Source organism: Macrobrachium rosenbergii, chromosome 51 (genome assembly GCF_040412425.1).
Source record: "Macrobrachium rosenbergii isolate ZJJX-2024 chromosome 51, ASM4041242v1, whole genome shotgun sequence".
NCBI classification, from domain to species: Eukaryota; Metazoa; Arthropoda; class Malacostraca; order Decapoda; family Palaemonidae; genus Macrobrachium; species Macrobrachium rosenbergii.
Window position 1 is genome coordinate 64027015 of NC_089791.1, and position 12866 is coordinate 64039880.

At 41.0% G+C, this 12866-nt stretch overlaps 1 protein-coding gene across 1 annotated transcript in view; it reads left to right on the top strand.

Annotated features, from left to right (window-relative positions):
- The window catches only part of LOC136833464 (zinc finger protein 883-like), a 38657-nt gene that overhangs the window by 8674 nt on the left and 17117 nt on the right, over positions 1 to 12866 (top strand). Inside the window, exon 2 of the mRNA XM_067095657.1 lies at positions 5121 to 5309. Within this exon, the coding sequence (XP_066951758.1) occupies positions 5132 to 5309 (178 nt within the window). The 5' untranslated portion in view covers positions 5121 to 5131. The remainder of the gene's footprint in view (positions 1 to 5120; positions 5310 to 12866) is intronic.

Consider the following 12866-nt stretch of genomic DNA (forward strand, 5'->3'; position numbering starts at 1 on the left):
AGGAGATGTCTGTCGTACACCACTGGGGAAGCTCCCTCTCTGGGAGTCGCTGCCTCCTCCCAAGGGGACTTCTCCGTCTTTATCGACTCTTCTCGTCGTTTGGCCATCGCTTCAGTAAAAGTTTTGTTCTCTTCCTCCGAGCTGGACCACCTTGTTAAGAACCTCCTCAAGGTTTTCAAAGTGCTAAGTTTTCTTGATTGGACAGTAGGAGCCCTTGCAAAGAAGATCGAGGACTTCAAGGGCTTGGACAAGCACTTTGCAGCAGACCAGTTCGGTGTGCTTTCTTGCACAGACAAAGCCATCAGGGATGTCTCTTCGGAACCTGCGGCTCTTTTCTCTTTCGGGGTTCTTAAAAAGAGAGAACTTTGGTGCTCCTTTACCACCAGAGGAGTCACATCTTTGCAGAGGTCCATTTTATTATTTCCTCTACTGGATTGCAGAGGTTCACTTTATTATTTTCTCTACTGGATTCTCTTCACCTTTTTCTCAGTTGATCGTGGAAGAGATCGTGTTGCATCTTCAGAAGAAATCCACTCAAGACCTCTTAGCCCAGTCTGCAAAAAGCCCCAAGCGTTCTTCGTCAACGTCATTTGTTCCCAAGATGGTCTCTCCACTGCAACAGCATCCCTTTCATTGGAATAAGCCCAAGTCGCAAGTTAAGCCTCGCTCCAGCATCTGGTTCCAATCGAGAATCATTAAGAAGAGCTCCTCCAAGCTGTCGTCCAAAAGGTGAAACCAGAATTCCTTCGTGCCCCAGTAGGAGCCAGACTTCTCCATTTTTGGGAGAAGTAGGATCACAGGGGCCCAGCCAATGGTTCTTCAAGGTTTTAAAGGATGGCTACTGCATCCTGTTCTCAGAAAACCCCCTTTGGTCACCTCTCCCATCGCCTTGACGGCTTACTCAAGAGGCTCAGAGAAACATTCGGCCCGTTTGAAGGAAGTATCCTCTCTCCTTCTGAAGAGAGCCATAAAAGAAGTCAAGGACATACACACATAGGGCTTCTACAATCATCTGTTTGTAGTCCCCAGTAAGCTTCCTCAGTCACTTCGTAAGGAAGATGAAGTTCAAGATGGAGACGAACCAGTCAGTCATGGCTTCCATTCACCCGGGCAATTGGACGATAACACTGGATATGCAAGATGCATACTTCCATATTCCCATCCATCCAGATCCCAGGAAGTATCTCAGGTTCATCTCCAGGAAAAGTCTTCCAGTTTTGGTCCCTCTGCTTCGGCCTATCCATGGCTCCACAAGTATTTTTCTGAGTCCTCTCCCCTCTCGCCAAATGGCTCCACTTGGTCAGCATCAACATCAGCCTTTACCTGGGCGACTGGTTTCTTTGATCCCCTTCAAAGGAGAAGTAGGACCTTCAGACAGTTCTTCACCTTACTCAAGATCTAGGAATTCTTTTAAATCTCTAAAAGTCCCAGTTAGCTGTGACACAGGAGATTCTCTATTTGGGGATGATTCTCAACTCTCAGATTTTTCAGATTTTTCCATCCTCCAGGAGAATCGCAGACTGCCTCTAGACGATATGCAGTTTCCTCGACCTGTTGTTGTGTTCAGTCTGTCAGTGGATGAGCCTTCTAGGGACTCTGTCATCTATCGAGACCTTCATCAAGTTGGGCAGATTGCATACAAGAGTTCTCCAATTCTACCCCAAAGCTAACTGGGAAAGGAAGACTCAACCAGACTCGTCTTTCCCATCATTCAGGAGATAAAATCGGACCTCCAATGGTGGCTGTCCGAAGGAAGACTTTCGCAGGGAAAGATCTCTTCACCCTCCAAGGCCCAACCTAGACTTCTACTCTGATGCCTCGGATCTAGGCTGGGGAGCCCTTCTCGGGGATCAGGAGGTTTCCTGAGCATTGTCCCTGGAGAAAATCAATCTTTGTATCAACGTAAAGAAGCTGAAGGCCATTCATCTAGGTCTCAAGCACTTCTCAACCTCAACTTGCAACAAGACAGTGGTAGTTCATGTATACAACACCACCACTCTGTTGTACTGTATAACAGGAAACAGGGTGCCACTCGTTCCGTTTCCTCTTCTTCTTTGGGCGGACCAAAATCAAGTGATGATGGTCACTCAGTTCATTCAGGGGAAATTAAACGTCCTGATGGACAAATTGAGCCATTGGAAGCAGGTCCTTCCCACTGAGTGGACCTTGGATCACAGGGCCTGTGTCGACTTATGGAGATTGTGGGGTAAACCGACCTTAGACCTTCCTCTCTTCTGTTCTCCAGCCCCAGATCTCCTGGCATGGGCAACGGACGCCATGCTCCTAGACTGGTCAGGCCTGGCTCTGTATGGCTTCCCGCCCTTCAACTTGATGAGGGAAGTCCTGAACAAGTTCTTGTTGCACCACATCTCAAGGACACTTGTAGCTCCGTTCTGGCCCACAAAGGAATGGCTCCGGACCTTCTATATCTTGTGGTAGACTTCCCAAAGCTGCTTCCCCAAAGACCATGGCTACTCAAAAAACTTCACTTTGAGAGATACCACTAAGGGTTGTCCTTCGCTCTGACAGGCGTCAGACTGTCAGGAAACTTGACAGAATGAAAGGTTTTTCAAGAGCAGCTGCAGAAGCTACTGCAAAGTGCAGATGACAATCTACTTGTGGCATCTACCAGTCAAAGTGGACAGTTTTTCGTTGGTGGTGCCTCAGACATCACGTCTCATCTTCTGAGACATCTTTAACCCAGATAGCGGACTTTCTCCTCTACCTGAGGACCTCTAGGAGTCTGTTCTCATCCACCACTAAAGGATACTTAGCAATGCTTACCTCAGTTTTTAAACACAGAGGTATGGATCTTTCGTTTAACCAGGATCATTAAGTCATTCGACACTTCTAAGCAGAAGTCTGATCTGGTTTCTTGGAACTTGAATCTAGTCCTTAAGTGGCTCATGGGTCCTCCTTTCGAGCCTCTCAGTTCCGCTTCCCTCAAGAACCTTACGTGGAAGACTTTCTCACAGCTCTGGCGATGGCCAAACGTATAAGTGAACTGCCAGCAATTGACAAGGAGATAGGCTTCTCTCATGGGGATGCAGTGTGCTCTTTCACGCTAGGCTTCTTAGCCAAGAATGAGGATCCATCTAAGCCTTGGCCTTGCTCCTTCCTTATTAGAAGTTTGATGGAAATCCTGGGCCGGGAGGAAGAGGAAAGGGTTCTTTGCCCAGTCAAAGCCTCAAGGTATTATCTTTGAAGGACCAAGAAGATCAAAGGACCTGCTACCAACCTCTGGTGTCCTGTCGTTCTTTATAATAGACCTGATCCCCGAAGTGCATTCACAGATTCATGAAGACACTTTACCTATGATTCATGAAGACACTTTACCTATGACCAAAGTTAAAGCACATGAAGTCAGAGCAGTTGTTACCTCTCTTGCCTTCAAGCACAATTTATCCCTCTCATCCATTCTTCAGTCGACCTTTTGGAGTGCAAATCGATCTTCATGTCTCATTATTTGAAAGAAGTGGAAACAGTGTTTGAAAACTGCAGTACCCTTGGACCATTAACAGTGGCTGGCATGGTATTGGGAAGAAGCAAATGAGAGATTCTTTCTCTCTTGTTCTTTTGGATGGGTAGTGGTTCATTGTGTCAGGGTTGGTGACAGCATTGTTTGGTTGTTTGTTTCTGTGGTACTATGCCCAGGGCAAGAGCACCTTTTTTGCATGTGTCTTGTCAGCGATCAGGCATCTCTTCCGTTGCAAGACTTCCACTGATGTAGAGGAAACCCACGGCTCAACCGCCACTCCATTACAGGTTAAGATGAGCACCAGCCAGAGGCAGTATTCACCTGCAGTAGTTCTCTTACCAGGTAAGGAAGCGACAAGCATTGTTTCAATGCTAGCCATCCTTTCGATTTCAAAGTCATTACCACACTTAGTGTTTTGGAGTAGAATTTTCCATTCATCCCATTCCCTAATCAATGTGGAATTCAGTTAATAATTCCTTGGTAAGTTACCTTTATAAAGATGACATTTTTATAATAAAATAAAGTTTTATATAAACTTACCAAGTAATTACTGAATCGGAGCCAGCCCTCCTCCCCTTTTTCGTGGGCTTGATGGCAATAAAATAGAATAATGCTGTTGGCTGTGAGTTGCTCCCACGCTATCTGTTGCAGTGAGCAGGGCCTGTCACCCCCCACTTTGCAACTGACGTGTTACCACAAATTTTGAGTTTATGATGCCGTGGGAGCATAAATCGCTAGCTAAGTAATTACTTGGTAAATATATATAAAACTATTTTATTGTAAAAATGTTATTTTTCCAGGCTGGGGCTGTGAGTGGAAAGGGTCAGTAGGATTGGAAATGACATCGACATGCCAGGTTTACTGGCATTTTAGGGGAGACTCTGTAATCCTTTTGTTATTCTTACCATTTACATAGTGTTTTCATTTAATATTTCTGAGACTGACATGATACAGGAATGGAGTCATATGTAGTCAGTTGCATGTTCAATGAATTACATAAGTACAGTGCCTAGTATCATGGTAATTGCAGTTTTCTGTGGCAGGAAGATAAATTTTATGGTAAACTTTCAGTGTTGCATTTCTTGGGCAATCAGATGTTGCCTCAAAGCTGTCTTGAATCTTAGCATAAATTATTCAACTATTAAGTGAGCAACAAAGCAGTTGCAAATTGAGTCTTGATGAGATTGTGTTATTTTTGCTTGGTAGCAGCCTTAAAGAATACTTTAAGGCCAGAAACTGTTGTTGATGTTAATGGGATTTGGTTCTGTTATTAATTGGGAGATGTTCTTATGTAGCGATTGTATTATATAAATTATTATTGTTTTATTCACCAAGCATGATATAGGCTATTTAGGTGGAAATAGCATGAAGGAATAGTAGCATATCCTTGTCTCTCACAAAATATTTTTATCTTTTGGTAAGAGTTCCAATAAGGGTACTAGCAACTACTGTATTTAAAAACCTCTTTGACCTCAGTGCTCTAGGGGTAGAGAATGGTGATAAAATTTGTGTAAACACAAAAGATGAATGTAGTCCCTTACTGTATACTAAAAAGAAAACTTGTGCTGCAAAGATAAATCCTTGCTTTTTGTGTAGTGGACTTGCATGTAAATAAATATTAATAGCTTTTATACCATTTCAGCTTGTGGCCAGATGGCAACAGTTGGAGGTGAGCTGGTTGGAGGTGAATTAGGAGTGGTGTTAGATGACACAACAACTGTTGGTGTGACTTTTGTAGATTCACCATCATTGGAAACCACAAGCTTGAACGTTGATTCACTGAACAATGATCTTACTGTTTGCCAGTACATTCTTCCTCATGATGTCACAGGTATAAACTTTATTTTTATTTTGGCATTAAAACCATTGTATACAAAGGCTTATTATTTCCTTTGTATTTTAAGAGTAACCTGCAGTTCTGAGTAGATTACTTGACACAGAATATAGTAATGGCTAGGTAAGTTTATCCAATGATCATGGATGAAAATATTAACTAGTGCCTGCATTATAGAATAAATAGCCTACATGGAACAGATAATCATTTTATTCAGTTGATGCAGAAAAACAGAGTTATCTGTGGTCATCACTTTTCACTTCCTACTCATGAAAGTCATAATAGCAATTGCAGATACCTGTATGCTATAGAGTTGATAATTCAGTGCAGTGAAAAACTAATAGGTGAGGTGTGTTCATTTCTTTATTTTCGAGAGTTGTAGTACGTATGTTCTGGTGTTATTTAATTAAATAAATTCAGTGCCATTTTAAAATCACTCAAGCTGGTTTCACCCACTTGAGATGATTGTCATTGTAGCACTTGGGTTCTTTTGTGCTGATGTATACTTGTGCTCATACAAAATGCAAACTTTAATTAACATCGGTTTTACTGCCACCTGAATTTCTCTTTGGTTGGTGCCTTGACTTATGCCCTTTGTCCATGGTTTTATATGCCTTCCTACAGGTCTTCATCCATTTCTACTGCTTTTCCAGCTAAATGCTCCTTACTTCTTTATACCACAAACCCAAACTTCAAACTTTTAGGCCTCTGGACACCACATTTCTCAGCAATTTCTTTATCAGTAATGTGATCATCCCAACATAATCCAGTATTTTGTGATCTTCAAAATCTCCACTATCTTTGCTAGACACAAAAACTCCAATTTGAGCCTAGCCCACAATTTATGTTGCTCATTTATAACTGAAAGTGTTTATTGTACAGTAACATTGTTATGATTTTCCTCTGAAACATACACTATGTGAGTCATAGCTTTTAGTTTTAGTTTGGAGTAATTATTCCTTGTCAGATCAGATCTATTTCTTTTCCAAAGATGATAAGCCTCCAGATTCTCCAAATAAGCATGCCTACAATTACCACTGAACCTGGCACCCATCTTCAAATTAAGAAAAAATTTGCTCTTCAGTTTTGTTAGTGTTCCATCAAACGGACAATAGGCCTAATTTAAAACCTTAATCAGTTTAGATACCTAAAGTTATTCCAGTCTGCAGGAGATTTTCTGTACTGTATATATATCTTAAAAACTAGTTACACATCATAGACAACTTGCTCAGCTTTAATTACTAAAGAATTTAGATCTTGGTCAAAAGGACCAACAACACTGGTTACAATGCAGAGGGAATCGGTGAATGCTAGGTCAGAACAATTATAAATTTCTTACTGCCAGATTCAGAAGCAAAGTCAAAAACTCTTTAACCCATGGCAGTCAGTAGAAGAAACAGAATTCACCCACTCCCAGTGATGAGCATTGAAATCATTGAGAGAAACAGGATTAGTGGATTATTTATTTACCAAAGGTTTCAATCAATAGTTTAAGCTCTAGTAGTTTATGACGTGTTATGGATAGGGTAAAAATTTCAAAAAGTTTTGTCCAGTAAACCCCCCCATATTCGCAGGCGATGCGTACCACACCCCCCTGTGAATAGCTAAAATCCATGAATACTTAAAACCCCTCTAAAAACATTTAGAACTGCCTATTTTGATAGTTCACACACAAAAAAAAACTCTAAAAGTGCTCATACCTGAGCATTTTAATAGTTTTATCACAAAAAGTGCATTTAGTCATGAAAATATGAAAATACAGTAATTAGTGAATATTTCTCGGTGAAAAATACCACGAATGGGCAAATTTTCCTCAAATAATATGTACATATGTTTCACTGAGAAATCCACGAATAATACATCTTTAATAAACCCTGAAACACACACACACACACATATTTGAATGAAATGTTTCCTAGATTTTTAATGTGCGGATACGAAAATGGTAGCTACTTGTTCAACATAAAATCAGCATATGTATAACATACAAGTGTATTTAAGTAGATATGTACAAATTGTATCATGTCAAGATGAACTACAGTAAGCACTTGATGTGAATTTGCTCACCTTTCTCTCTCTCTCACTCTTTGGGATATTTTTCATTAAAAAAAAGAGATTGTCATATAAGTACAGGCAGTCCTCGGGTTACGTCGTTCCAGACTTAAGGCGCTTGCCTCACAGCGCTGTAATTGGATTTATGCCAGCATTACCATCTTTACAGCGCTGTTACCTGGACTTACGGCGCTTATGGTGCCATTAATGGCGCTGTAAGTGCTGTTTATACCCATTATAATTATGATGTTTCAGGTTACGGTGATTTTCAACATACAAGGCACTGGCGGGGACTGAACCCCCATCATAACCCGGGGACTGCCTGTAACTTAACAGGTAATTACATAGCTATAACTTCTAACTTGCATGGCAGCTTTTATTTAAAAAATCACAGTAGCACTTCGTTTGTTATGTGTAGGCATCAGGCCCCGCCCACCACTGGGAATATTGGAAACGTCTTAGCAGATAGCCTCATTGTTTCTGCCAGCTCTCAAGTAACATTGTGGGTTTGCTGCAGCTTTTGTTTACTGATTTTTGGTTGTATGGCTGGATTTCGGTGAAGTATTATCGCCTATTTGAGTAGCCTTGAAGCTCTAATAGCTTTCAGGCTCGTTTTTTCTAGTTCTTTGGTTATTATTAAGTCTGATTCAAGATCACCTAGTTTTGCTATTGTAGCAAAAGTTGCAAAACCAGATCAATCAAATCCTCATATGATTCTCATAAAATTTGCAGTAAATATAGTGAACAGAAATATAGTAGGGAAAAAACTTGTGCTAAATGTAAAGATTAGCAAGAGTAGAAGGTACTTAAATCTCAACTAGACAAGTTAGAGAGGGATGGAAAAAGGAAAGCGGCTTTTAGAGCCGAGAAACGAGCTTCCTTTAGCCTAGAATTCTACCCTAACCTAGGTTAAATGATAGCTCTGCTATTCCTTCTTCCCCTCTTCCTAATTTTTCTCCTGCTACTAGCCCTCATACTTTTAATCCACCTACTCCCATGCCTGGCTCCCTTGCTTCCGAACCCGATGCCATTGTCAGTCTAGAGTCTAGGTTTTACAAGAAAATGAACCTACTAGTGAATACAGTGGTGGAGATAGGTGCATCACTGAAGGCGTTTATGGGAAAATGTATTCAGACGGCGCCACCTCCTACAAAGTGACAAGTGATAGTGTCGTGCAAGTGGGGGAGGTGGCTACTCGTCTCGCTGGTTCTGCTAGATGAAGGTACCTGTCCCACTCCCCTGAACCTGGGAGAAGATATACCAGATGTCCAAGGGAGGCTGGTGGGATTTGCCCACGGGTAGTTGCCCCTCAGTCAAACCTGTTGCATGCAACCAGGTTTCTACAGACAGCTACAGGAGAGGTGTCTTATTGGATGTGCACCCATTATCTTCCAGTATGATGCCACTTCCTGAGTGTCCGGCGCCAGCTTCTGAGACTGGCGCCAACTTCTGAGTGTCCGATGCCAGCTCCAGAGCACTGGAGCCATCTCCTTAGCGCCGGCGCCAGCTCCAGGGCACCAACATTTTCTTCATTCTTCAAGGCCACTGAAGAGACATGCAGATGGCGATTGTCATTCTCCGATTTTTGTCTAATGATATTAAGAGGGTAGCCGCATCCCACAGCCTTCCGGCAGTTTTGCTGTGAATCCCTCTGTTTCCTTCTAGGTCCGACACCCGTCAAAAGTCCAATGGAACTGCGAATACCTTCTCTCTTGAGCCCCCATTTGTTGAGCGACCTTACTTGGCCCCCAAGCACCAGGTGAACCCTCTCAGACAAACACTCCCGAGTGGCGCCAGTTCCCAAATGCCTGGCACCAGCTTCCGAGCTCCTTGTGCCAGCTCCCAAGCACCCGACACCTGTTCCTGAGTGCTCAGCACTGTCTGTCTAGTACTTGGCTCCTGCCACTGATCGCCAAGCTCCCGCTCATGGATGTTTTTTCTGCATCTTCCTGAGAGCCCAGTGCCAGCTTCCAAGTGTCCAGCGCCAGTTCCTGAGAGCCCGGCACCAATTACCAAACGCCTGACACCATCTCCTAAGTGCTCGACACTAGCTGTTTAGTGCACAGCTTCCACCTTACTAAGAACATACTGTCTTTCTTTCTTGAGCGCCAGCTCCCAATTGAGCACCTGGCTCCAGCTTCCAAGTGTCCGGTGCCAGTTCCTGATCGCCCAGCGCCAACTCTTCAGTATCTGACTCCCGCTTCTGATTGCTAAGCACCCACTCACAGGCGTTTTTTCTATTCTTAAATCTGTTTCAGGAGCAAGGCAACCTTCACCTATAGTTCAAGATCAGCCGACATTGACCCCTTTTAAGCAACAGTTAGTGTCTCGGAGTCTTCATCCTCCAAGAAGTCTCTCAATGAGTTGGGAAATTAGCTTTCAGCTAAAAGGTAGCAAGGCAAAGCACCTTTTGTCTTTCCTCCTTATGACCTCATCGACGTTCTGCGTTCTTGTCAATCAAGGTAATGTTTGCTTTGACAGAACTAGACCTCCTTGTTGAAGATCTTTTCAAGATTTTTTGAAGTTCTTAGCTTTCTTGACTGGTCAGCGGGAACACTAGCTAAGAAGATAGAGGATTTCCAGATTTTTCAGGAGATATCGCCTCTGTTTGTCTCAGAGTCCTGTCTTGTGCAGACAAGGACATTTGAGATGGCTTTTAGAGCTTTCTGCTCTCTTTTACTTTGAAGTCTTTAGAAGAGAGAGCTCTGGTGCTCCTTTACTACTAAGGGGGTCACACAGTTGCAGAAATCAGCCCTGTTATTTTTGCATCTGGACCAACATCACCTCTTCCCTCAGGCCACAGTTAACCCTTAAACGCCGACTGGACGTGTCATACGTCGACTAAAATTGTCTGTTGGATGCCGAGTGGACGTACCGTACGTCGACTACAAAAAATTTCAACCTTCGGTCAACTTTGACTCTACCGAAATGGTCGAAAAACGCATTTGTAAGCTAAAACTCTTACATTCTAGTAATATTCAATCATTTACCTTCATTTTGCAACAAATTGGAAGTCTCTAGCACAATATTTCGATTTATGGTGAATTTTTTGAAAAAAACTTTTTCCTTACGTCCGCGCGGTAACTCGGCCGAAAATTTCAGAAATTCTTTCGTTATTTTGTCGTAATTTTTGCACTGTTTTATATTAGCCGTTACATAAAGTTTTATATATGAAAATGTGCGCAATTTCATGTAAAATACAACAAAATACAACCCATGGTTGTAGCTTTTATCAGTTTGGAAATATTTTCATATAAATCATGATAACTGCCAAAATTTCAACCTTCGGTCAACTTTAACTCGACCGAAATGGTAAAAAAACGCAATTGTAAGCTAAAACTCTTACATTCTAGCAATATTCAATCATTTACCTTCATTTTGCAACAAATTGGAAGTCTCTAGCACAATATTTTGATTTATGGCGAATTTTTTAAAAAACTTTTTCCTTACGTCCGCACCAGAAATTCTTTCTTCACGTTGTCGTAATGTTTGCACCATTTTATATTAGTCGTTACATAAAGTTTTATATATGGAAATGTGCGCAATTTCATGTAGAATACAACAGAAAATAACTGATAGTTGTAGCTTTTATCAGTTTTCAAATATTTTCATATAAATCACGATAACTGCCAAAATTTCAACCTTTGGTCAACTTTAACTTGACCGAAATGGTAAAAAAACGCAATTATAAGCTAAAACTCTTACATTCTAGTAATATTCAATCATGTACCTTCATTTTACAACAAACTGGAAGTCTCTAGCACAATATTTCGATTTATGGTGAATTTCTGAAAAAAAACCTTTTTCCTTACGTCTGCGCGCGGTAACTCAGCCGAACATCTCAGAAATTCTTTCGTCACGTTGTCGTAATGTTTGCATCATTTTACATTAGTCGTTACATAAACTTTTATATATGAAAATGTGCGCAATTTTATGTAGAATACAACAGAAAATAACTCATGGTTGTAGCTTTTATCGGTTTTGAAATATTTTCATATAAATCACGATAACTGCCAAAATTTCAACCTTCGGTCAACTTTAACTCAACTGAAATGGTCGAAAAACGCAATTGTAAGCTAAAACTCTTACATTCTAGTAATATTCAATCACTTACCTTCATTTTGCAATAAATTGGAAGTCTCTAGCACAATATTTTGATTTATGGTGAATTTTTGAAAAAAACATTTTCCTTATGTCCCGCGCAGTAACTCTGCCGAACATCTCAGAAATTCTTTAAATCACGTTGTCGTAATGTTTGCACCATTTTATATTAGTCGTTACATAAACATTTATATATGAAAATGTGCGCAATTTCATGTAGAATACAACAGAAAATAACTCATGGTTGTAGCTTTTATCAGTTTTGAAATATTTTCATATAAATCACGATAAATAGAAAAATCGACCTTCGGTCAACTTTAACTCAACCGAAATGGTCAAAAACTGCAATTGTAAGCTAAAACATTTACAGTCTAGTAATATTCAATCAATTAGCTTCATTTTTCAACAGACGGGAAGTCTCTAGCACAATATTACGATTTATGGTGAATTTTTAAAAAAACATTTTTTATGTCCGCGTGTTACTTAATTCATGCATCATTTTGTGATAATATTTTTCTGTGTTGCTTTGATCATTTTACAATTTGTTATATACCAAAATCATCACAATTTAGTGAACAATACAAAGAAAAAAAAAACCCGTTAGCTTAAACCGTTTTGCTCACAGCGCGATTTGTATAAAATTATATATGAAAAAATTTTTTTTGCCTGTCATATATTTCAATATTTATATATGATAATGATATTTTTTCATTTCTGATGGTTGCATACTAAACTTCAGGCAATGACAAAAAAAGGAGCCAAAAATGAACTCTTAATCTTGAAAACTCTGCTGTGAGTTTTTGAAAAAACTTTTTCCGCTTTGCGCTAACTCCCGAAGCATGACGTTTTTGTAAATGGCTCGGCGTTAAAGGGTTAAGTGAATTTTGATCTGCAGAAAACTTAAGTTTTTTGACCAGGCCACTGTTATGTCCATGCCCAGGCTTTTGTGGGTTTTATGGACTTTTCAAGCTTATTCCTTGAATATTCGCTCTCGCCTGTCAACCCATCAGTTTCTGCAAGGCATCGAGTCCATGTTTTCATATATCTTCAGTCTGTAGAGGCATTATCGAGTCCACATAAGATGTCAAGTCTGCACGGATGTTAAAGTCTGCCACGGTTGTCAGAGAGTCCACATGGCTGGCAGCGAGTCCACATGGCTGGCAGAAGAACGGTTGCCTGCAAGACAGTTCAAGTCTGCATGGTTGTTTGCAAGTTCAAGATAGAGATGAACCAGACAGTCCTGTCATCCATTCACCAGGGCAATTGGACAATAACCTTTGACATGCAGGACGCATACTTCCATGTCCCCATCCATCCAGACTCCAGGAAGTATATCAGGTCTGTCTTGAAGTTTCGGGCTCTGTGCTTCGGCCTCTCAGCACTTCAAGTCTTCATTCGAGT